This window comes from Centroberyx gerrardi, chromosome 3 (assembly GCF_048128805.1).
Source record: "Centroberyx gerrardi isolate f3 chromosome 3, fCenGer3.hap1.cur.20231027, whole genome shotgun sequence".
Taxonomy (NCBI): domain Eukaryota; kingdom Metazoa; phylum Chordata; class Actinopteri; order Beryciformes; family Berycidae; genus Centroberyx; species Centroberyx gerrardi.
The window spans coordinates 35,482,394-35,509,229 of NC_135999.1; the positions used below are offsets into that span (position 1 = coordinate 35,482,394).

A 26,836-nucleotide genomic window follows, 5' to 3' on the forward strand; every position below is an offset into this window, starting at 1 on the left:
TGTCAGAGAGCCACAAGGCTACTGTTGATAGAAACCGAGCCTATCTCTACAAAGTGGTGGATGTCATAAAGTTGCTCTCAAATCTTGGATTACCTTTCCGCGGACACAGATAGGGAAACGATTCAGAATGACGAGGAAACTTTCTTGAGATATATGGGTTCCTCTCAAAATATGACCCAAGCTTTGAAACTATGCAGTCAAATTATTGAAACGCTACAGGCCATGACTTCCAGGATGAGGTGATCGACATATGCGCCAAATTAGTCAATGGTGAAATTGCAGAGGTAATCCAGAGCACTGGATTCTTCACAATAATTGCTGATGAGGCAAAATCCTCTAAATCTGAGCAGTTGTCTGTCTGCGTGAGGTACGCATACATTGTTTTTATTGACTGTTCAGTCAGCCGTGATGCAGCTGGGAGTTTGGGTGGAATTAAACAGGGATTAGAAACTTCTGGCTTCACAAAGATTCCATCATTGCTCAATGTTACGACGGTGCCTTGTGATGTCTGGGCACATTACCGGGGTTCAGCAGTGCATGAAAGAGGAGCACCCATACGCAATGTAGATACACTGTCTGGCCCGCAAACGCAATTTAGTGCTAGTCGAAAGCTGTGCAGTCAATCACACAGATAAAAACCATATCTGTCACATCAGAATTAAGTTTTTCAGCATTGAGGAGAATAAGGAACTGGCAATGATTTGACCAGAGGATTGTCACCAGAAAAGGTTGTTGACATCTACGCTGGGCAGAAAAAGAGACGTTTACTGCTGCATTAGGTAAGAAGGCTGTTTATTTGAAGTTTGTGTGTGTTTTCAGTTGGAATGTATCTGGAGGTATTGCACAGTGTGGTTATAACTTTTTCATGCGCTGTCCTCTGGTCTACTGGCAGGTTATCTATCTGTCTATCTAAGTTTCCCCAGTACTTAATTACTTTGCGTCATACAGTACTGAATTATGCATTTTCTTTTTCTTTTACCCTGTTCATTCGGACTGTTCCTATGTAGTAGAGTAGAGCCCTACACAGGCCTCAAATTTAGGCCCCAGCCCGGCCCTGGCCCTAGACATTCGAGCCCGACCCAAGCCCGATGTTTTTGTGAAAGTTGAAAAGTTGAAAGATGAAAGTTTTTTTTTTTTTTTGTCTGCCATGTAATAATCCCAATAGTTGACTCTTTCCCCTCCCTTCCAAAAACCGAATTGGCTCATTTCCATATGAAGACAGGCAATTACCCTATTAGAAAGTAGCAACAAGCGCATAGTAATCATGTCACATGAGTGAGCTACTCTGCAGAGTATGTTATGGTAAACTTCAGACATCGTCATGGCTAAAAGACAGTTGAATTTGCTGTCCATATGTCCGCTGTGTGGACTATTTTTGGAAAATTAGATAAGGTAAGCATGTTTTTTTTTTTTTGTAAACGTGTTACAGTTCTCTGCTGGGACAATAACATCTAAATTCATATTTACATAGATGAAAACAGAAATTATTTGGAGTGCGGACCTGTAAGTTCCACAGTTAAATATGTGGGCAATTGCGCATGTTATGTTGAGTGTCCAGAAATAATTGGTAATATATAATTGGTTGACGTGAAGGGCTGTAAGCCCCACATCAATGTGGCATTTCAAAACCAGCTGAGTGTGCGCATTTAGGCCGACTTCTAGCTGCATGGCATGAACATGATACGTTTTATTGCTGTCATTTCATTATTCGCTGACATTGTTTCCTACGTTCAAAATAGATATCCTATGAAAGTATTTGTGTTGAATATTAATGCATAATTACTCAAGCCAGAATTTGTCTGGTAAATGGTTGAAGCCATTGCAGTTTCCTTGATGTGTTTATGTATGATTAGGATATCTCGCAGCCAAGTATGTGGCCATTTTTATCTTGTGCACAGTGCAGTTATATCTTTAGTCCACTACTTGAAGGGCAGGTTTGTAAAAACCCATCGTTTTGGACAAAATGAGCATTATGTAATCTATGCAATAATCAAATATTGTTATAGGTCCCCAGTAGTCGGAGCTCTAAGGTCATATAGTCGATCTTTTACTAATGTTTAGGCTGTTGGTCTACAGTATATATACAGCTATATGGCTGCACTGAGCACCACCGTGCCTCCAATGCGCTTGTTGTCTTAATATGTTCCGGAACCTTTTCCCATCACAAAAGAATGCCTAAGGGGCTCCGTCCTGCAGCGTGGGAGGAGGAGCCTGTGGCTGAAGCTGCTCCTCATCAGCCTCAGCTCGTCGTAGAGAGGGTGAGAGGGGTTCTCCAGGATGGCATTGATCTTTCTTCTCATCCTCCTCTCTGCCACTACCTCAAGACTGTCCAGTTTGTGTCCCACTACAGAGCCAGCCTTCCTCACCAGCTTGTTAAGTCTGTTGGTTTCCCCTGCCTTGATGCCGCCTCCCCAGCACACCACAGCAAAGAAGAGCGCACTGGCTACTACAGACTGGTAGAACATCTGCAGCAGTCTGTTGCACACGTTGAAGGACCTGAGCCTCCTCAGGAAGTACAGCCTACCCTTTTCCTTTCCAGTAGAGAGCCTCAGTGTTGTCCAACCAGTCCAGGAGCTGCACTCCTAGGAACCGATAGGAGTTCACCATCTCTACCGCCTTCCCAGTCTTCCTGATGTTGAGCTGGAGGTGGTTGTTGTCGCACCAACCTACAAAGCTCTCTACCAGCTCTCTGTATTCCTCCTCATTGAACTGTCCTCTGATGTGGAAGATGTGGGAGAGGAGGGGGCAGGGGGGGTCATTGAGCTGTCATCCAGTGTGGAGGACAGGCGGGGATGGGTGACCATGGTGCTATTGTCTGTGGGAGTGGTAGGGGTAGTGAGGAGGGGAAGAGCCGTGGTGTCTACAGTGTTGTCCTCAGGGTCGTTAAGGGAGCGTGAGGGGGGGAGGGCAGCAGCAGAGGTGTGGATGGGGGCAGAGGTGGTGGTGGTTGGGGGGCAAGACTGTCTTTCTGAGTCAAACCTATTGAAAAACAGGTTTAGCTCATTGGCACATTCCTGGTTCCCCTCCACGGCTGGACCTGATTGTTTGTAGCCAGTAATTTCAGGTGTTCCACCAGAGGAACTGATGTAAAATAGTTTTGTGATTTGTGATTGTTTCCTGCTGGAAGGGTTGATGTCATTTTCAGGACATCTCCAGTAACACCAACATCAGATTTATTTTTGTCTTGATCTTCTGCGCCTTGACAAAAATCATTAAGAAAGCCAGTTTGTCCAGCACGTCCCCTCATCTTAAAGCCCGATGTGTGTGGTTTTGCTGGCATGTAGACACGTAGATGAGATTTTCCCTTGAGTGTCCAGTCAGACCTGTCTTCTGAGGCTTCCTCAACATATTCATCAAATTCAACAGCTGGAGGTTCAAATTCTACTTTTCTCCACCTATACTCTTTCCTCTTCACTTTGCCCTTGCTGACTGCTTTGTTGTTGTGTCCTGTGTTCTTGTTGGGCCCTCTACTTCTGCTCTAGTCTGGTCGACACTTTCATCTTGCAAGTCTTCCTCATCACTACTATCTGAGCTTCCCTCAGTTAACATTGCATTAGGAGTCCATTCCTCATAATCATCATCATCATCATCCCCTAACTGCTCCATGTGTTGCCATCCATAATCATCCTCGCGACATCCTCAACACTGTACTTTTTTGCCAATCTAAAAATACACACCAAGAACAAATTATTGTGTACTCGGAATTTCTTCTCTGAATTGGTCAATATAACATACAGATTGTGATAGCCAAGGCATTGTTTAAGTGAAAATCAACGAGAAAAAGACAATTATTAGCAAGTGAGCCATTGCAACATCCAATTGATTATCGTGGCAGAGCAGGTTGCACTCCAGCACGGTGTGGGGGAGCAAACATTTGCAAACTTTTAAAAGAAACTGTTTCAAACTGTTTCAAAAATAAGGGATTTGGATTATCATTAATAGAGATGTTGTTTTGAAGACATACCACATTTATGGTTGAAAAGGATTGAGAAAAGAGGAAGCATGAGTCTAAGAAGCTCCAGGAACGCGGTGACACCATGCTTGCGGTTACACCATGCTTGCGGTTACACCATGCTTGCGGTTACACAGGAGTTAAAGAAATTAAATGAGCGGATTGACGGAATGTATCCCGGCCTAGAAAAGATGTTTGATGAGAAAATGAAGGAACTACACCTGTCCATAGAGAAGAACTTCAACGGTAAAGTGGAGAGTTTGTGCGATTCACTGACTAAGTTATCTAATGATAACAAGGAGGCTCTAAAGAAGGAAATAGACAAAAAAGCTAAACAAGTCCAGGAGAGTATGGACATAGAAATCGGTCTTCTACGAGCTAGAATCGCACAACTGGAATCAACTATGAAATCTGACAAAGCGAAGAAAGCCAATTTCAACCCTGATGTATCCATCATGTGTCTGGCCTGCCGTTTGAGGAAGACGAGGCCGTAGTGGAAAGAGTGAGAAAGTTACTGTCAGAGGGGATGCGATGCGACCCAATCCCTACACTGGTTGTCGTGGAGAGGCTGAAGCCTAGAGGCCGCGGGCCAGGATTGATTAAAGCACAGCTGGGCTCAGTCCAGGATAAAGTGATGGTGTTGAGGCGCAAACAGAAGCTAAGAGAACACGAACAATATAATTAAGTGTATCTCCGCTCAGCAAAATCCCACGCAGAGAGGCTGATTGAGGTGAACTTCCAAACCATTCTTGGGGAAATCCTGTAGGGTAAAGACTTTTTTATAACCGGCAACGGACGAGTGGTGAAGCAATCAAACTGGTATGGACAGACCTAAGAGAACCAGTGTGGACTGAGCAACTGTCATGACACAGTGTGCGCAGGAGCCGGTGTCCCTCGGGCACTGGAACATTAACGGATGGACATTAAGGAACTGTGAGTTGAGAACTGTTGTATTGCAGTCCCTCCAGCCAGATATTATTTCATTCAATGAAACACATTTAGTGGGTGAGGATGTTATCGACATTGAGGGATATAGGTGGTATGGACATAACAGGATGAAGCATGTAAATGCACCAAAGGGATCAGGTGGGGTGGGTTTATGTGTACGTTCCGACTTATTGAAATTGTATAAAGTTGAAATAATCGATAAACAAGTAGACGGGATTCTGGGTTTACAGTTTCAGCATTTACAGTCGGAATACACTTTTGTAGTATTTACATATTATTTGCCACCAGAGATGTCAACCTGGGGAAGAGATTCTTTACGTTTTTTTGGTCACCTGCTGAGCCAAATGTATTCATGTTCTGACGCCGATGCGATCTATATCTGTGGTGATCTAAATAGTAGAGTGGGCAGATTAGATGATTATCTGAAAGATGTTGATGAAGTGCCTCCTCAAATTAGTCTGGATGATCACATAAACAAACATGGAGAATCTTGAATTGAATTTTTAAAAGATGCTAAATTGTCAACGGGAGAATGTATCCTCTCAATGACAATTATACCTCAGTGTCAACGAAAGGTAAAGCAGTGGTTGATTATATAATTACACCGTATGACAATCTGCAAAACTGCATTCTATTTGATGTATTAACACCTAATCGTATAGCAGAGTTCAGTGGGTGTGTGGATCTTATAGGAGAACGTAGTAAGCTTCCTGACCATTCTTTGTTACTTATGCGTTTCTGTATAGGACATGAATCTACTCAGCCAGTATTGGTCTCTAAAAACAATGATACCTATTCAAAATTAAAGATGAAATGCGGTAGAAATTTGTCAGACAACCTTTTTTGCTTGGATGTAAGACGATCTGCATTATCTGAGTTGATGGAGAGGTTACATTTTTGCCAATCACAACAGGAATTAGATGTGTGGTATGATTGTTTTTGTGAGTTGTTGCATGATGAAATGGGTGGTAACATGAAGAGCTCCCAGCCTACCCACAAGTTTAGGAATAACTCTAGGACAAGAAAACCATATTGGAATAAAGAATTACAGGATTTGTGGTGTGCTAAGCAAAACTCTGAACGACTATTTTTGCATTGCAAAGGAAACCGGTCAGAGAAACAGCAGCTTTTGAGTAACTATAGAGAATGTCAATACCTGTTCGATAAAAGATACAGAATGTATAAAAGGAGGTATCAGAGAGGGCAAGCGTTGCACTTAGATGAGATTCAGACATCAAGTCCTAAGAATTTCTGGAACAAAATTCATAAATTGGGGCCAAAACGTGTGAAAAGAATCCCAATGGAAGTGTGGGGGATGGATGGTAATCTAGTGAATGATACCGCACTGGTACTGAATAGATGGGAGAATGACTTTAAAGGGTTGTTTTCCAATGATACCAAAGGGTTTGATGACAAATTCTACTCTAAGGTTTGTCTACATAAATCAAAATTAGAGAGGGAGATGTTGGAAGACCAATTTTGTGGTAACAAAGACCTCAATGCAGAGCTAACTCTAGCTGAGGTCTTGAAAATAATTGATAAGGCGAAAACTGGAAAAGCCACCGGCATTGAAGATCTGCCAAATGAGGTACTGAAGTCTCCCAAACTTACTCAAATTCTATATTGCCTATTCAAAAAGTGTTTTGAGTTAAGTGACCTACCTTGACTCTGGTATAAAGATATTATTAGTCCAATTCCAAAATCACATAAAGATGACTCCAGAGTTCCACTTAATTATAGAGGTATTAGTTTGATTAGCACTGTCTGTATACCTGTACTGGCTGTATTTCTCCATACTCAATGAGAGGCTAATGGTCTTCTTAGAAAAGAGACATCTGCTGGCAGAAGAGCAAAATGGCTTCCGTAAGGCCAGGGCTTGTATTGCCCACATTTATTCCATTTGTACATTAATAAGAAATAGACTACAGAACAATACATCTACTTTTGCTTGTTATATTGATTTTCAGAAGGCCTTTGATTTGGTTAATAGAGATCTACTAGCCTATAGATTAATGAAACTAGGAGTAAATGATAAGTTTTACCAAGCTATTAGTTCTCTGTATAGAGATCCTAAAGCTTGTGTAAGGGTGAATGATTGTTTAACTGGGTGGTTCTCAACACCATCAGGGGTTAAGCAGGGGGATGCTATTCGCAATCTATATTAATGATTTGGTTGAATCAATTAAAGATTTGAGATGTGGAGTGAGATTTGGCGAAGAGAAGGTTAGTGCCCTTTTGTATGCAGAGATATGGTTTTATTGGCAGAGACAGAAGAGGATTTACAAAAAATGTTGTCCAGTGTCTATAACAGGTGCAGGAAATGGAGACTCTCCATAAATGATAAGAAAATGGAAATAATGCATTTGAGAAATCCAGTAGAAGATATTAGTAATTTTCAATTCAATTTCGGTGGAAAGAAATTGAATTATACAACATGCTATAAATATCTTGGATTCTATCTTGATGAGCATATGGATTTTATAAAGGGCACTGATGTTCTTTCTGAGTCAGCTAGTAGAGCTTTAGGAGGAGTGACTGGTAAAACTAAAGAGCTGAGAGATATTGGGTTTTCCACCTATACCAAACTGTATCAAGCATGTGTTTGTCCAGTGTTGGACTATGCTTCTGGGGTTTGGGGACATAAGAATCATCCTAAATGTGAAGGGGTCCATAACAGAGCAATGAGATACTTTCTTGGAGTACACAAATTTGCACCAACCCATACCATTGCTGGGGATATGGGGTGGGAAACATGTGAATTACGTTGGAAGGCAGGTATGATCCGGTTATAGAACAGACTGTTAAACATGGAGGAGAGCAGGTTAGCCAGGAGAATATTTGAGTGGGATTTACAGACAATAAGTCCTTGGGCAAGAGGAATTCATAACTTATTATTTAATGTAGGATGTGAAGAAGGTTATGTTTCAAAAGTAAAAGTAGATATTAATTTAATTAAATAACGTTTTTTTTGTCAACTGATAAAAAAAAGAGCCTTGAGCCTTGCCCTATATGGCAATTTTTTTTGTTTGCAGAACAGTGTCATGTGATCTCATGTGGGATGGGCCATTAATTTGGCATGACATGGAAATAAAATTTCTTTCATTCATTCATTCATTCATTCATTCAATTCTAAAAAATACATATAAATATCTCAATTTCCACTTTAATTAGTTTAATTAAATAATCAAAACAGTGTATTTTGCATTGTAGTAAGCATAATGCATATTGCATCATGAAATGCAATACAATGATGATTGAGGGATTTACAGATAAATTACCTTATATACCTACTGTATCATATTTTGACGCATACATTTTCAACACAGTTTTTACTATAAAATAAGGTACAAAATATAATAATTATAAGTTGCTTCAATACAGTAAATATTCATATTGAAATATTAGTAACAATATAAATGTTATTCTTACTGTAACTTTTTCAAAATTAGCAAAGATTTCCCTGCAAAATACATGTAGGTCAATAAATAAAGGCAGGCATTTTAGATATAGTATTCAAAGGCCCTCTACTGCCTGCAGTGCCTGAATAATCCACCAAAGGGCAGAAAACATGTATCAGATTGTATACAATAGGTTTTTCAGGAAAGTATTGATCATGTCGATGATGTAGAGGTCTCAGAAACTCATGTATCAAATATCATACAAATGGTGTTACAGTACATTTTATCATATTGGATAAAATGTACAAGTGTGCATATTGGAGCACTTAAGGCCAATGTGATTATATTGATTAGGTAAATGTAATACTTTTAGAAATCTTGTTAAGCTTACCACTGAATTTCAGCATTTGAGGTTCAGCATTGGAGTTAAGCGATAGAAGTTTAAAGTTAGTTAAATTGCCTTAATGCCTTTGACCTGGTGCCATTCTTAGGACTTGAGCAAGTGAGTGACTTGAGTGACTTCTTGCTCCAGTTTTCTCTCTTAGTAAATCTCTTAGAAATCCACATCTGCCACATGGACATGGATCATAATCTGATTAGCCATGAAAACCTGGGGGTTAGATGACAATCATAATTATGTAGACAAAGGATTTATGCCAACAGTAAATCTAGAATCATTGGTACTAGTCCATACCCGGGGATGCGCGCGCCACAACTACGTGCAGTCTTCCGGGGATGCGCGCACCACAACTCCGCGCAGACTTTCCATACCCGGGGATGCGCGCGCCACAACTACGTGCAGTCTTCCGGGGATGCGCGCACCACAACTCTGCGCAGACTTTCCATACCCGGGGATGCGCGCACCACAACTCCGCGCAGACTTTCCATACCCGGGGATGCGCGCGCCACAACTCCACGCAGACTTTCCATACCCGGGGATGCGCGCGCCACAACTACGTGCAGACTTCCGGGGATGCGCGCGCCACAACTCTGCGCAGACTTGCCAAAAATACGCATAAACAGCATAAATTTGGGAAAATGGAAAAATCGGCTTCGTCAGTCCCTGCCTATGCCAATGCTCAATGCCCATGTGCGGTTTCAGATTGATTGGCCAACCCGTTGAGGAGCAAAATGGATGCAGACAGACAGACAGACAGACAGACAGACATTTCCTCATTTAATAGTAGGATTGCAATGATGAGATAATGACAAACAACTTAAGGACATGTGATTACAGTTTTTTACGATCGCTAGCAACCTTTTATCAGTTCTGTAGTCACATTTTCATAACTCTTAACACAGTTAGCACAACATCGGTCTGTTGCGGGCCATACCATTAACACATTTCTTGTTCCTTTGACACAAAATGCATTCACTGAACACATTTTAAAAACTCATGAATTTCTTTTACACACAAGCTCAACCAAGACCAAAACTATGGATTTTTACTGCCAAATTTACAAATGCTTTCACACTGTATGTCAGAACAGATAACCTCATGTTCTAAACCTAACTTATAGGCTAAAGTTGAAGTGAACAGCAGTTGTACATTGAAACACAAATATATGTCCTATATATTTTTTTTATTGCTAGTGAGAAACAGCTGATTGAAGTTATGCAAATAGACCAATCACAGCTGAACACTGCCAGGGGTGGATAAGGCACGCCAAAAGATACTTCCCAAGGTGCATAGCCAGAGAAAATATAAGGAGTGATGTGGACGAGAACATGTGGCCAAATGCAGAAGACCGGGTAGATTAGAAAAGGACTGTGTATTTTTCTTTTTTTTTCTTCTGTGCCTTTTTCTGTTTGTATATTTTATTTTTACACCACTGTAACCAGCAGCTATACTGCAGATTTTTGTTGATCTCTTGCAGTAATTTCCTATAGCAAATAAAGCCTTTACTGCAGCAATTCTGTAACTTATTCCTTTTTCATATACTGTACATTCTATAAAGTAAAGATGAGTCATTCACTTCTGATATAGAATGTTTGCAAAACATTTACTACACTCAACAAAAGAAAAATGTAGAGTGACTTCAAAAGTAACTGCAGTGCGAAAAACAATTGATTATCAATATACTGTCTATTGTATAAGGGTAGAACTGACACATGTAAAGTAATGCATTTTCTGTAATACCATCTGCTGTTAGTATTTTGTATGTCATTGTGCTGTGATTGACTAAATGTTCCTGTTGGAAGAAAACATGTGCTAGTGTTTTGAAAGAATTATTTGATTTTGAGACATGTTTGCAGTGTTTTGGTAGAGTTAGTGTATTTTGACAAAGTATTCTTGCATTTTGAAAATTAGTGTTGGTGTTTAGTTTACAATATGTGATTTTGAGCATAAAATTAACTGTTTTGCCAACTGTGTGTTGTAGGTGAGTTGGTGTGTGAAGAGTTTAGAAAAAGTATTGTAAGTATTGAAAAACGCTTGCTAGCGATCGTAAAAAACTGTAATGTAAGGTAGCTAATTGCCATTTTCAGGATGTGGTTAGAACATAAAGGATTTTAAATAGTGAGACAAACTATTTATACTTACGTTGTCCTTCGAGATGTTGACAAGTTTTATTGGAGTTCTGTTGGTGTTGGTTTGGATGAACTTGCGGCGTAAGTTAACACTGAAAGCCACTGCATCATTGAATTCTTCATTCCCTGTTTGAATTGTTGCATTGAAGTAGGCTACTCACTTATTTTGTACTGATTTTAATGTCTCTTTTAATGTTAATTTTAATGTCTCGTTTTTTTTGTTGACGGTGTTGCCATTGTTCTGTTAAAATCTGAGCAACTTCTCTCCACCCTTTAAAGCCTGTGGTTCAGTAATTAAAACTATGGACACCTGTTGCTTTGTGTGTGTGTGTGTGTGTGTGTGTGGGTGTGTGTGTGTGTGTGTGTGTGTGTGTGTGTGTGTGTGTGTGTGTGTGTGTGTGTGTGTGCATGGTAATTAAAGGTACACTAGGCAATTTGGCTTAAAGAGTAGTGTTTGATTGACTATTAGGTTCACAAAATAGGCTCATTTGAAACTAGATCATATATAGTAATTGTAATTAGTAAATTATTTTGGGCAAGTTATTCTGGATGTCACTTCATCTCTAGTGACATGACTAAAAGGAATAGTTCGGTATTTTGAACCCTGGGCCCAAATAACATGTTTTCCGTCATGATCCCTATTCGTAAAAACCATTACTTTGCTAGCCGCCTGCTCCACCCGTCCGGTAACGCCAGGCTGCCCCCTCCTTCTCTACTGCAACTATTGAACACAACTATTGACAGAAAGCTCAGTTTTTTACATTTTTTCCAAGATAACATGCTGACACCAGTATGATTATACTGTGTGTTTTGCAAAACAACGTTCATCATAGTTTTCAAAGACTGTCACGTATGCCCCTATGTTTCTGCTACAGTAGAGTAGGAGGGGCTTCCCAGTGTTGCCGAACGGGCGGAGCAGGCGGCTAGAGAAGTTATGGTTTCTACTAATGGGGATCATGACGGAAAACATGTTTTGGCCCAGGGTTCAAAATACCAAACAATTCCTTTAAGGAATTGTTCTAACAGAAATTTATATCCTTAATAATAGAATAGAATAGAATAGATGTTTATTGTCCTCAAAGAGGAAATTTGTTTCCACAGCTAATACAGGTGAAACAGAGATACACTGAAAACATCAACATGAGAAACATATACACATTATACATTTACAGCATAAACATACAACACATCAGGCAGTTAGAGGCAGTTGGAGCTAGAGGTGAGTCAGGAGTCTGAATGTTTATTAAGAAGTGTGATAGCAAGGGGCACAAAGCTTTTCTTGAAGCGTACCCTCTTGCATCTGGCTGTCCTGTACCTGCGGCCAGACAGGAGCAGGACAAAGTGGTGGTGAAGTGGATGGACCGGGTCTGAGATAATTGTGGTGGCTTTGCGTCTAACTGCTTTTGTGTGTAGATCTGTGATTGTGGGTGTTGGTAGGCAAATTATCTTTGAGGCTAGGTGAGGTGTTTTGAGGAGGGTGTTCTTATTGGCGACCGAGAGGAGTGAGTAGAAACAGATTAGGCCGTACAGCAGGATGGGCTCTATTATGCTGCAGTATAAGAGTAGTAGGTGACGGGGTTGTACATGGAGTGTTTTCAGTTTACAGATGATGAACAGTCTCTGTTGGCAGCGTTTGTGTAGGTCCATGGTGTGTTGGTTAAAAGCAAATACATTTAATGATAACACCATTCATAATTAAAAACTTGAACTGAATCAAAGTAATCCATTGTACATCACATCAATACTGCCTGCCTCTTCTTGACTGGCACTGGTAATGTTCTTTGAAATGGTTTTGCCTTATTGCATATGGATGGGTGATAGTAGAGAGAGGGGTCTGCTGCACACACAAAGAAGCTTAAACAAGCACAAATCCTGTACAGACCCATGGTGTGTGTGTTCAATTCAATTCACTGCACTGAAGCATTGCGACACAGTTATCGGTTAAATAATTCCACTAACGTCACTTAAATACCACAGGTAATAACGTTACCTAACGTTAAACTTTATAGGGCAAGACGTGGATTTATGTAAATTAATGGCAGAGAGTGGGGCTCAGTGTGGGAGCAATGCTTGGCTAGCACATTTATTGGTTAAATGAACTATTCCATGTTTATCGGTTAAATTACCTATTCCACCAACGTCACATTCCACAGGTAGCCTAATAACGTTACCTACCGCTAAGGTTTGCAGGACAGCATAAGATGTGGATGTCTGTAAATTGACGGCGAAGAGTGTGGCTCAGTGTGTGAGATCCAATATGGCATTATCAGTATCCATCTCTTAGTCAAAGATGCCCTCTAGAGGCCATCTCACGAAGCAACATCTCACTAAGCATTACCTGATTGACTGACTGACTGACTGACTGACTGACCTGAATTTGCCTAATAACAAAAAGGTTCTGGAGGCAACAGCCTGCAAGTCAAAGGAAGAGAGTTTGATGCGTTTGAAGTCTCTTGTAACAGTGATACCCAAATATGTAAACTAGTCTTTCACTATCTTGAGGGGTATGTCCGGATATTGGGTTTTTAATGGATCTTGATTGATTGGAAATAATGAGCTCTTATGAAGGTTTAATTTTTGCCTGAGAATTGCCCAAACTGTTCTAGGAGATGGATAATAGCTGGCAAAGAGACAGCAGGATTAGATACTTAGAGCAAAAGGTCATCTGCATAGAGTGAAACCTTATGTTCTGTACCCCCCCCCTCCATACACCAGAAATTAGTTGACTATCCCATATAGCTATAGGGGCCCGATAGCTAACGCAAAAAGCAATGGACTCAAGGGGCATCCTTGGAGTAAGGGTTGTTTGTTAAAGCAGTGGCTGAGGGGGCTGTGTGTAGAAGTCTAATCCAGGAGGTGAAGACTGCACCAAATTTTTCAAGTGTCAAAAACAAATAATTCCACTCTACCCTGTCAAATGCCTTCTCTGCATCCAAGGAAAGAAGGCATTTGGGCTTGTTTTTTCCAAAATCATAAACTGTCAAGAACAAAAGTCATATTTTCCAATAGAAAGTTTGGCCATTGCGAATAACTTGAACACTGTCCGATGAACAATATGGATTCAATTAAATGATGAACTTGACAGAAGTCACAGGCTAACAAAATTAGCCATTACTAATTGACTGAACGGAACAGAATGTTTATTCCGTTAATTAAATTTAAAACTCATTGAAATTTAGTCTATAATTACATTGCATGTGTACTGTGTGTGTAGCCCATTTGACCCGCACCCGCCTGACCTACAGTTCTCCATATCATCTTCATTCGACCCTAACCCGCCCCACCCGCGGATAAATCTGTGGGACCCGTGGGTTTTGGATTGCCCTAGTGGCTGTTCATGCAGCAAATAATGGGGATCCTATCTAATAAACCAATAAACCAATGTCAGGTCTAGCAGGGCTTGCACGTTCTGTTTCCCTTGAGCCTGTGTGAAGGACATGCTGTCACCTTCAACTCTGAAGTGTCACCCAGACTGTTCTAAGATTGTGGTTCACATTCGTTCAAATGACACCAGCAAGAGACAATCTGAACTAAGTGGTCAACTGGAAAGCGGGCCCTGATCTTGGGCCCAATTCTTACACTGGGTGTCGGAATTTCTAGAATCCCCCTAGATTTATAGATCCTCTATGGCTCTAAGCTATCTTTCTTTATAAAATTCAGTTTGGACCCCGTCCTTTCCATTTATTGATAGCAGTGATAATATCAGCGTCAGTAAATTGCTGATCCAATAACTCCCTAACTTCTTCAGAAAGACTAAGTAGTATAATCAAGGAAAGAAAGTGTGAGTCCATATCAGTTTGATCACCACTGTGATTGGATGAATAGAGAGCTGAGTAATAATGCTTAAACATATAATTTATCTGGGATGTGTGTGGGATTATAGGTTAATTCATTTTTCTGATTTTCCATAACTTCTCTTACTCTCTTCAGATTTAGGCTACTACTTTATGTGACTTTTCACCTAGCTCATAATAACGTTGTCTCAATCTAAGAATAGCACTTTCAGCTTTGTATACATACAAAGCTTCTCTTCACACGTGTGAAGAGAATTATACTTGAGTTTCTTGTTAACCAGTGGATGGTACACCTCTTTTGACCGTGATGATTGAAATAATTTCTCTACAGACAGAATTTCAGTCTCAGAACTTTCCAATTCAGCATTATACAGTATTTCTTCTTTAGTGCCTTTGTGTAGGACATTTTTGCTCCTTGGGGTATGCATTTAATGTATCGCAAAGTATAAAATTATATTTTATATAATTATATTTAAATTTATATTATATTATATATTTTTTCCCTTCTGTTGAACAGTTGTACAATCGTTGTATCGTTGCCCAAGAGCTTTGGACCTCTACGATGGTTGCCAGAGGGTGTGTTACATCACCTGGAAGCTCACTATTAGGTCTTTGTGATGGTCTTATTATCAGTCCGATGCCTTGTGTTGTAAGGTCTTCTCTGTCTGTGTGTCTGTCTGTCTACCTTTTCTACCTTCCGTAATGTTTTGTCTAACTGTCTGTCTTTTCAAATTGTGCTTGGACCCCACATTCGCCGCTTGTGGCTATATTATTGATTAGTGATCGATTAGGCTGTGTTTATCCCACTTTGCTTTGTGCAGTTGGTTACACCATGAACGACCTGATCTTTGAGTGGCAGCAGAACGGACCAGTCCAAGTGGCCGATGGGCTGACCCTCCCACAGTTCATCCTCAAGGATGAATCAGACCTCAGATACTGCACTAAGCATTACAACACAGGTAACACACACACACACATGCACACACACACACACACACACACACACACACACCTACACACACACACACACACACACACACACACAAGCAGGGTGAAACATTTCAGTTCAATTCAATTCAATCTTTAACAAAACATACACCAAATGACAAAACCACAGTAAAACCACAATAAGCACAATACAATAATGAAACACTAAAACCACAACAAATAGTCACAATACACAAAAAACATAAAAACATCCATGATGCCAGACAAGATCATAGAACAGGGAAGTTTCATGTGCAAATGTTAAAGTGCTTTTTTAATGTGCACATTTAATAGATTTACGCATTGGACAGATGAGTTCCTCATTCTCTTAGTTCTCCTATTAGGCACTCTGAGTTGGTGTCCTGAAGGCAAGAATTCAACAGCTGGCTTTAGAAACTATATGTAGGTAGATATACTGTAAGTAAACCTATGTAACCTTAGCCCCTAAAGTAAAAAAATACCTTAATCTAAAAAAAATGAGGTAACATTTCCTATTCATTTTTTATGAGTTGGGTGAACTTCTGGGTATTTTTGAGTTTAACAAACTCAATAATATATATTTGACTGTAGGACTAAAAATTGATTAAAGCCTACTTGAGACAGTTAGAAAATTAAGTTGAACCAACTTCATTGGAGACAAATTGACATACACATGAACTAAAATATTTAAGTTTTAGCAACTCTTCTTTCTTGTGTCCACCGAGTCAAATCTACTTAGAATAAATGATTAGCATTAACACAAAATTATTACATTAGCTCTGTTTTAAATGCAAAAAATTGTAAATGCAAGAAAAAACAAAAACATAAATAAAAAAAAATATTAATGCATCAGGAATCCCAGCTTCCTTTATTTTACTTTTCTTTTATTATTATAAAAGAATATTATTATTATTATTAGTACATCCATACATCCATCACAAAAACATTGGAGAACATAGAACATAGAACTGCCCTCATCAGGTTAGAGAATACAGCCTGAAAACCCTTACAACTCCAGTAACAATACTCATTCTGAAACAAGAAAAAACATGAGAGCTTGGTCAAACTATGCCTAGTGTAAGAAAGGTTAGCAAGAGAGTAGAGAGTAAGAGAGTGAAAGACAAAGTACCGAGTAAGAGAGAGATGAGAGAGAAACACAGAGAGACAGAAACAGACAATATTGTCACCACCAGTGTGCATGAGAGGTATGTAAAAACATGTAGCATTGGTTGACATTGCTGTTAAATCTCTGCCTTTACATTGCAATCATTTGTTTCAGTTCTTCTGGGGGAAAAAAACAACAAAAACATAAAAACAGTAAACTGTGGGCTTCCTGCCCCTTAACTGAGTCCCTTAACAAGGAGAGCCAAAGTCCAGCCAACATCCATTTGGCCAGGAGTTTGTTCCTCAGGCTAATATACCTGGAGGTTGGTTTTGGGTGCAATGTGTCGAGTCCGACAAAGAGTCTTTGAAAGATTTCAAACGTGTTTATAAGTTTGGGAGGATACTCCAAATTGAGGGCATACGTCAGGCTGAGGAGAAGGCAGCACGTTCTAGCCACATTCCCAACACCAGTGAGCACTGGGGTCCCCTCGATGATAATGTCCACTACCTCTGGCTCACGGCTAACGTAGATCCTCATAGTTCGCATTGAAGGGTCTTCAAGGACATCACTCTCTGCTGTGCCCTGTAAGACATAAAAATTGATCACAATCACTATGACAGTATACTATCATGTTTGTTCATAAAAGACAAGTATAAACTGGAGAGCATTTCTGCAGGATATGCAGGGTTCCTTGGTCAACTAAGGAAGTTACATTAAGAAGAAGCAAGTTAGCCTAGTCAAATAAAGACAAACATGGTGAGAAGAGAACTGATTGAGATAAAGAGAGAAAACAGGCAAGAGAATCAATAAGAAAAAAATTAAGTTCAGACAATACAAAAAGAAAGTAGGTCAAAAACAATAATTTCAAAGCTCCGTCATCACCTTTTGAAAAAACAAGTTCCCTAAAACAAAAGAGATGGTGAGAGAACAAGCACAGATCCTGTACAGACCCACGGCACGTGTGTTTAATGCTATGCAATGAAGCACTGCAACACGGTTCAATTACCTAATTCCACTAAAGTTACTTATCACAAGATAATAACGTTACCTATCGTTAAAGTTTGAAGGGCAGCAGAAGACGTGTTACTGTCTACAAATCCCGTAACTAACTGTGGAATGTTAAGTTTCACTTTTGTTTTCACGCCAGTAGACTCTGTGGATGAGTACAATGCCGCTGGTCTGCTGTCTGTGCATCTCACATGACAGACATGACGTGATGAGATCGATTTTGATCAATTTCTATACACTGACCAACTTTTGATTTTGTGCCTCTGTATGGGAAACGCTGCTTCTCACAGTCAAAGATGCCCTCTAGAGGCCATCTGACGAAGTGCCTCATCTCACTAAGTGACAGGTGTCTGACTGACTGATTGACTGACTGACTGACTGCCTGACCTGAATTTGCCTTGTGTTGCCCTCAGCTGCGCCGTGGGAAAAAGACACAGAGAGGGAGGAACCTAGAGAGAGTAATTGTAAACTTAACCATGACCTTTCTCAAGAACATTTTACCTAAAGTGAGAGAGAGAGAGAGAAATTCCAAAGCTCAAATCAGAGCTGTAGACTTGAGACTCGACTTGGACTCGTCTGCTGTGAGACTCAACTTACTTGCGACTTGACTGCTTTAAGACTTGACTCGAGACTTGAAAGCAAAGACTTGAGGAAAACCCCAGAGGAATTGCTTATTCAAAAACACGCTTTTAAATGCATCGCTTTATTGCTTTACGCACGCCTTTAGCCTTTGTTTTGGAGTAGCATAACCTTGATGACCCACTGGGTGCTGCCAAACTGGCGTAAATGGGGATAGCTGGTAGCCTATACCTACTGATGAGCCAACCTAATGCTGGGACTGTTAAGGAATGAAAAAAGTAATAAATCACTTTGGTGTAAATGTTTCCATATAGGTCTAATTGCTGTCTAACAGCCTTAAAGCATAAATACACCTGCAAGCCTCCAGCCGCTCTCCAGCTGGCAGCGGGATGTAAGCAGCAAACAACTCAGAGAAATTAGAGAAATTGTGTGGCTGAGTTCAGAAAATAAATAAAAATACTACATGTATATGAATTAAGTTACATAAAATGAGTAGCTTACATTTATTTCTATGACCTTGATGTCTTATTTACCCTATTTATGTTAAGCACGCACTGCAGCCGCCAGCATACAAATTAATTTTTTATATGCCAATTCATGGTTTTCATTATAGAGATAGATGATAGAGATGTTTTTCGCTTTTATAAATATTAAAGATTATTACTGATGCCTTTTCGTCTGTATATTGTACCTGCAATGATGAGAAAACCTGTATTCATGGCATCCACCCATGATCAGTCTAAGACAGAAAATCAACTTATCCAACACGTTTCGTTAAGTTAGTTTGGTTAAACAATCTGAGTGAAGTAGGCCTAATTGGGTTTTACGTTCATCTCTTCTCTGAACAAAGAAAACCCACTTTGAAACCTCTTTAACTCCAGATCCCGGTACTGGCTCTGGAGACTACTCTAAATTATTACCAACAAAACGTTTTTAAAAGAATGCCGCGGTGGCCTTTTTTTCTAATAATTCTAAAAGACGGAAACTTAACACGCTGTCCAAGTGGTCCAAGTGTATTTTGTCCAAACGATGTCTGATAGAAAATAATTGCAATATTTGTGTGAAGAATTCCCTGTAAGTCTCCTTTTTCCGTGGCTGTCACACACTCTCCTCCCTTTCCGATTGTCCTTCCCAATTGCGCAATTCTTATAAGCAGCTTGGATACGTAACACACATCCAGGAGATCGCTGTGAATGAAGAGGTTGTCGCATCTGACAGCCTCGATTGAATCAGGATCTTCAGTTTAACAATTGATTGTCTTTTTGCATTCTTGCCAATGATAGTTGAGTCATTACATTCATTTGCAATAGGAAATATGGTCAGATCAATGTCTGCTGAGATGGCGTCCTGAAGGCAAGAATTCAAAGGCCGGCTTTAGAAACTATATGTGGAAAAATTCCCAGGAAAACCTCAATAGGAAAAAAATGAATTCAAAACAAAATTAAATTATGGTGGCTTGAAATTTTTCCCTGTGAAAGCATGAAATGTGGGCATCATTAGCTGACACTAAAGAACTATAACAACTTGATCAATACAAGACAATTCTTGATATACTCCCCATTTCTCTGGTAGATATGTTTTTTACTTAAGTTCAGGACATTCAGGTCCAACCCAGCTGATGGAAATACCCTTAATTCACATTTTATTTTTGTGACATTTCAAAGTTCACTTAGAATTTCTTAAAAGTCATTTTTATAGACTCGCTTTTACATAATAACTTATGAGCTGTTTTGGACTTGCTTTTATTGTTTTTGCTGTTGATTTATTTCTTGTTTTAATAAATTGTAAAGTGGTTTATAAATGTGTTTTGAAAGATGCTATAAAAATTAAGATCAATATTATTTTATTATTATAGTATTATTATTACTCTCTCTCTTCTTCTCCCTACTGTCCCTGATCTCTGTCTTTGTCTATTAATTGTTTTTGACCTCCCTTTTATGTTCCTTGCCTTGCTTTATATTTGTTTCCATGCTTATATTGCTTTTGCCACTCATATTTGCACTATAGAAATAAAGATTATAATTATTATTATTACAGTATCTGTGTCTTGTTGCAGGTAAGTTTACCTGTATTGAGGTGCGGTTCCACCTAGAGCGTCAAATGGGTTACTACCTGATCCAGATGTACATCCCCTCCCTGCTCATCGTCATCTTGTCCTGGGTTTCCTTCTGGATCAACATGGACGCTGCTCCTGCCAGAGTGGCACTGGGCATCACCACCGTCCTTACCATGACAACACAGAGCTCCGGCTCCAGGACTTCACTGCCCAAGGTCTCTGTGTGTGTTTGTGTGTGTGTGTGTGTGTGTGTGTATTTCATATTCCTAAAAATATGTCAAAAATTATTTTAATTAATACTCCTCTGCGTTGTGACCTGGAGATATCAAATGGAATCCAGTGTTTTGGTAACTATAATTTAGGGATAATATACAGCGAGCCAGTGGTCTGTGACGTTATTCAGAAATAACAGACCTCATAATTCATTGGCCAATCAGAATTTAGTGTTCAAACACGCCACTTAAATTGTAAGGGATAATGTACAGCGAGCCTATCGTTATCGCAATATAAGCCCTGACAAGGTGAAAGATGTTAAGGGTATTCCGCTTATTACTGCTGCTTACCAAAGACTTTAATTATTTGACACAAGATATTGATTTCATAAAATCATTTAATTACAAGCTTAAAGCTGCTGCAGGTAACTTTGGAGAAATTAGCAAGAATTTGAAAGCATACAACAAAAAACAAACCCCCTACCTCTCTGCTCCCTCGCTCCCTCCTGTAACTCCTCCCTCCAAACGAGGCTCAGGCGCGTGCATGTACAATGCTGTCAATTGAGAGGGGTAAACTTAATAAATTCCAAATCTTTTATGCAAAACACTGCTCTGCTTCCTCAATCTAGTTGTTACTAAAACAATTGCCAGCAAAATATTTTTTTGTCAGCATAGGTTAGCCATTACGGTTACAAACACACACTGTGATACAAACATTGGTCAAGTGAGGTTCAGTCTACACCGGGGAGAGAGGGCCGTCTCAGGCAAACTTGATAAATTTCAAATTTCAAATATTGTTCTTAATGCTAATAAGACCAAGCTCATGTTGTTTACCAACTCTAGACACTCAAGAGGGAAAGGTAATAGAGCTAAATATCTGGGCATCTTGATCGATGCCTCCCTTACGTTTAAGCTATATGTACAACACCTAAATTGAGTGGCTTGTGGCTGCCACATTCTTACCTTTGTTGGACTATGGTGATCTTTTATCTCTGCACACCTCTGCGCAGTGTCTTCAGATGGCTGATACAGCTTACCATGCCTCCATAAGATTTATTACTAATTGTAAAGCCTTAACTCATCATTGTGCGTTATACAGTCAGGTAGGTTGGCCTGCTCTAGCCACCCGTAGGCTTGTATACTGGTACATATTCATTTATAAGGCAATTCTTGGCATGCTCCTTATGTCTGTGTTTATATTTCGAATAAAAGTACTGGGCCTTGTTTCCCAAAAGCATCTTAAAGGATAACGCTGGTGTTTTTTATTGGATTTCTTACCGTCAACAAATCCTATGAAAATAACAAAATCAGCAATGCGTTTGCTCTACTTTTTAGCTTTCAAACCGGAAGTCATTGGCTCCAATTGTAAGCTAAAAACCTTTAAATACAGCTCACAAAGACATAGTTTCAATTTAAAAAAGCGTTAATTGTTACCATGAAAAGTCAGGCTACTGTAGTTATTACCAAATCAAATTCAAATGGGAACAAATTCTTCATTACAACGTGAACGTATTTTCGGTGCTACGGAACTACTTTCCTGAGATCGAAAACGTGTTTACGGACGGCTTATTAAGTTGTTTGAGGAAAAAGTCGGCCGGCCCGGTGCATTGCAATGATGAAATATGCTGCCCAGAGCAACGGCATGGCTCTTTGATGTGTTTTTAATGGGTTTTTTTAATACAATGGAGTTCTGTGGCTACTGGGACATGGCTTTATTGGGCATCGGCTACACTGACGAGACATTGACTAGGATTTGTTGACGGTAAGAAATGCATTAAAAAACACCAGCCTTATCCTTTAAGGCTAAGATGATCGTACTATCCATCTTACGAAGCCTCTTTAGTTTGTGAGGTGTTTCCGAAAAGCATCTTTACTTAAGACGCTCTTAAAAGTGATCATAGATAACAACTGCCTCTGAGCTGTCCTACAACGCTCCAAGTGTGTCTTGAGAAGGGAAAAAAATGTGTCACCGTGTCTCCTGCAGACTCATGGCAACGTTTTAACTTGAGAGTTTAAGGTCTACTAGGCTTTCACAGGCTTTCTAGGTTTTCACATCATTTACTGTTGTCTAATTTATTTTCATCTTAGATATTTTATTTATTTATTAGGCCTATATTTTTTCCCACTAATTATCTCTGTATGAAATGGAGTGTTGTGCCCCGTGAGAGAACGCTGAAATATTATATATAAAAAAAAACACAAAACATCGGGTGCTGAGGGAACCGTGAAAGAGGAGGCAAAACAAAAAATGTGTGGCGACGGCGATTGCTGCAGCTGGAGTGGTGAGCTTTTGGAGAAGGGACAAGGAGGGGAACAATTTATTTTCAGAAGAAATGTTAAATAAGTTGATTTGCAGGAAAAAACAGTCATGTAGGCATCTGTTGTGGTGCCATCGCCTGGACAGCAATGTTGTGCGAACGCATGAATAGTGTGTCATTTAAATTGACAGTCTTGATCAGAGAGCAGAAGTTATAATATGAATCATCACTCCTAAATCTGGGGCTAGTTGTACATTTTTGCTCAAGAGCAAGTATCTGGAGCAACAGAAAAGACAAAAGCATGCATTCACATTAAACCCACAAATATACTGTATATTGCATTAAATTAGATAACAGTTGGCTGTAAGCTCTCTACAGGTGATTTAAATAATGTTTCTGTGTGTGTCTAAGCATATATAATTGTAATGTATTTGCACAATATCACATAACTTACAGTTTGATTAATCCGTTATTATGAAACCAAGTCAACAAACACTTCAGCACCTTTCATATTGACAACGTCACAGTGGCTTTAAGATGCACTTACAGCTACACTAAGCGATTTTCCGACCACTAGAGGGTGACAGAAATGGCAATACATTTTGTAAACACACACAGCAAAGCTACTGGGCGACGGAAGCCCTTAAAGGAATAGTTCACCCAAAAATGAAAATTCAGTTATTGTCTGCTCACCCCCATGCCAGCTGAAACTCGGGTGAAGTTAGCTAGTCCATACAGCAAGCCCTGAGCTCCACAGCAGAACGGCATAGAAGCCTTTTCCAAAACAATTGAAGTTGCTGGGGACCTGACTTGACTTGACTTCACGGCTCAAAAAATAACAGAACATAACCATAAAATGGCTCCATGCAGCTCGTCCAGCATAATGCAAGTCTCCCGAAGCCAAACGATCACAAAGTGACTTGAAAAGACAGACGTTTACACCATTATTTAGCTGAAATCGCCACTCTAGCTATTGAAAAGTTCACGTTTGCGTGCACCCGAGATACGAAAACGAGGAGAACTACATGTGTAACTCTTCCTTGAATTAGCTAGTCCCGGCCTCGAATTAGCTAGTCTTACCTATCGGGATGCCGCAAACGTGACATATTTTGAAATAACAGCTAGAGTGGCGATTTCAGCTAAATAATGGTGTAAATGTCGGTCTTTTCAAGTCACTTTGGGATCGTTTGGCTTCCGGAGAAGACGAGCTGCATGGAGCCATTTTATGGTTATGTTCCGTTTTTTTTTAACCGTCAAGTCAAGTCAGGTCCCCAGCAACTTCAGAGTTTCAGCTGGCATGGGGGTGAGTAGATAATGACTGAATTTTCATTTTTGGGTGAACTATTCCTTTAAGAACAAACCGTGCATAAAGGCTAATGGCTAAAATAAACGTACCTACGGAGAAATATCAGATCTGATCAGATCCTATACAGACCCATGGCGCGTGTGTTCAGTTCTATGCACTGAAACACTGCGACAAGGTTAAATTACCTAATTCCACTAATGTTACTTAAATACCACAAGATGACGTCACCTACCGTTAAAGTTTGTAGGGCAGTGAAGACGAGTTACTGTCTGCTAATCCCCGTTACCAACTGTGGAATGTAAAGTTTCACTTTTGTTTTCACACTGGGAGACTCTGTGGATTGAGTTCAATGCTGTTGGTCTGCTGTCTGTACATCTCCAAATGACAGACATGACGTGATGCACACATCAGGAGCATTAGAGATCGATTTAGATCCATTTCTATACACTGACCAACTTTTGATTTTGTCCCTCTGTATGGGAAACCCTGCAACTCTCGGTCAAAAACGCCCTCTAGAGGCCATCTGACAAAGTGCCTCATCTCACTAAGCGTTACCTGACTGACTGACTGACTGACTGACCTGAATTTGGCTCTTGATACCCTCAGCTGCGGCGTGGGAAAAAGGAAAAGCTAAGACTCAGGCCGAATTTGACAACAAGCTTTAGAAAAGAGGTGAAAACAACAACACAGATGGCCCGCGTGTCTGGCTATTTATATCATTACGTCTCACGGAAATCTCCACGTAGCACACGTTAGTTTCAGGATTGGTTACATGGTTTGAAATTGCTTAATGCAGGTTTAACTATGTGCGCACTCCCGCTCTAAGTGCTGCTTTGAGAAACACACGTAGGTAATGAATGACCCTTCGTAGGATCACACTTAAAAACACTCTTTACCTCTAAAGGCCCTGACACACCAGGCCGACGGTCGGCCGTCGGCCAATGTCGGGCCGTCGGTAAGCATCGGTGTCCCTAGTTTTTGCGGTGTGTCCCGCACCGTCGGCACTAGTCGGACCCTGTCGGCGGCTTTTCGGCCGATTGAGCATGTTGAATTGGCGTCGGAGCCGTCGGTGAGAGAGATCACTCTGATTGGTAGTTCGTGTTTCGCCTCTGGATGATTGGACTGATAAATTCCTTCAACATGTGGAACTGAACAGGAAAGAGCCGAGCGAAATTTTTAAAATCGGAGGTTTCATTTATCTCCAGCTCTCGACAAGGGTTCGGGAAAGCCCCTTGAGCCTGTCGCTGGAGTAACGTTATTCATGATTTCACCCATTTAGTGTGGTTTCTGCTTATTTTTCGCCTCCGCCTCTTCCTTTCTTCTTCCACAACCAAAAGACCAAGGGCTGACAACGCCAGTGCCATTTGCAACTTCTTATCAGACATAAGGTATGGAGAGTTATTTCCCCTCACGCAGGCGCAGAACGTACGTGCTAGTTGGCCGTCGGGTGTAGTCTTTGCGGTGTGTTCAAGTGCAACTTTCTGGACCAGACGCAAGCGACGTGAGGCGACGTAACAGTCGGCCTTCGTCGCCGCTGGTTCTTTGAAGTCGGTTTGGTGTGTCAGGGCCTTAAGATCGATCGTTATTGGGAAACGAGGCCCTGGTCATTGGTCACTCTGCGCTCTCAAGATGTTTTTATGCTTTTGGTCCCAAATGTGCATACAGAGCTTGGAAAAAGGGCGTTTATGTATTCTGCACCTTCTGCCTGGAATATGCTCCTGAATGACTTAAAACTTAAAGAAATAGTTTACCCAAAAATGAAAATTCAGTCATTATCTACTCACCACCATGCCAGCTGAAACTCGGGTGAAGTTTGTTAGTCCATACAACAGTCGTTGACCTTCACAGTGGAACGGCGTAGAAGCCCTCTCCAAAACAACTGAAGTTGCTGGGGACCTGTCTTCACGGTTCAAAAAATAACGGAAAATAACAATAAAATGACTCCATACAGCTCGTTGAGCATAATCCAAGTCTCCGGAAGCCAACTGATCCCAAAGTGACTTGAAAAGACCGACATTTACACCATTATTTATCTGAAATCGCCACTCTAGCTGTTGATTTGAAAAAAAAAGCTCACATTTGCGTGCACCTGAGATACGAGAACTACATGTGTAACTCTTACTCGAATACCAGAAACAAGACTTCCGGTTAGGCCATTTAGCCTCCAAAATAAAAGTGTGAGATTTTAGATAGGTAGAAATACTGTTTTAAACCATTTACTTTGTATGTAATCGTCAAATTCAATAAGTCAGCTCCCATATTAATGTTTGATGTCCACTTTAGTCTCTGTTCTGTATGTATTCTGCATAGTGTAATACATGCAGCGTTTATAGTTAAAATGGCACATATTATTACACACTAAAGGGGGTCGCACACAGGCTGAGAAGCGCCGCATTACTCCCGCAATCTTCCTCCAAGCTGCCGACTTTCATTGGTTATCCTTAAACAATCTGTGATTGATGGCGTATAATTCCGGATATTTACCTACTTCATTGATTAGCTGTCATCATCCATCTTTCTTTTTTTTTTTTTTGAGGGCCATTAATAGAGTGAATGAATGGATATACTGGATAGCCTACATTTATTTGATTTACTAGGCAATGTTTTTTTAGATGGAAAACAAATGTCAGTTGACAAAATAAAAACAAGTTATTGTTTTTAAAATATTAGATGGCTTGCTACTTCTGTTCACAATGATACATTTCAAGCCGTATATCTAATATTG

The 26,836-nt window shown here is 40.2% G+C and overlaps 1 protein-coding gene across 2 annotated transcripts in view; it reads left to right on the plus strand.

The window, feature by feature from the left end:
* Positions 1-26,836, plus strand: part of glra3 (glycine receptor, alpha 3) — a 219,878-nt gene that overhangs the window by 176,173 nt on the left and 16,869 nt on the right. For both annotated transcript variants that reach the window (XM_078282385.1, XM_078282389.1), the window contains exons 5-6: positions 15,443-15,580; positions 20,336-20,550. In XM_078282385.1, coding sequence (XP_078138511.1) covers positions 15,443-15,580; positions 20,336-20,550 — 353 coding nt within the window. The remainder of the gene's footprint in view (positions 1-15,442; positions 15,581-20,335; positions 20,551-26,836) is intronic.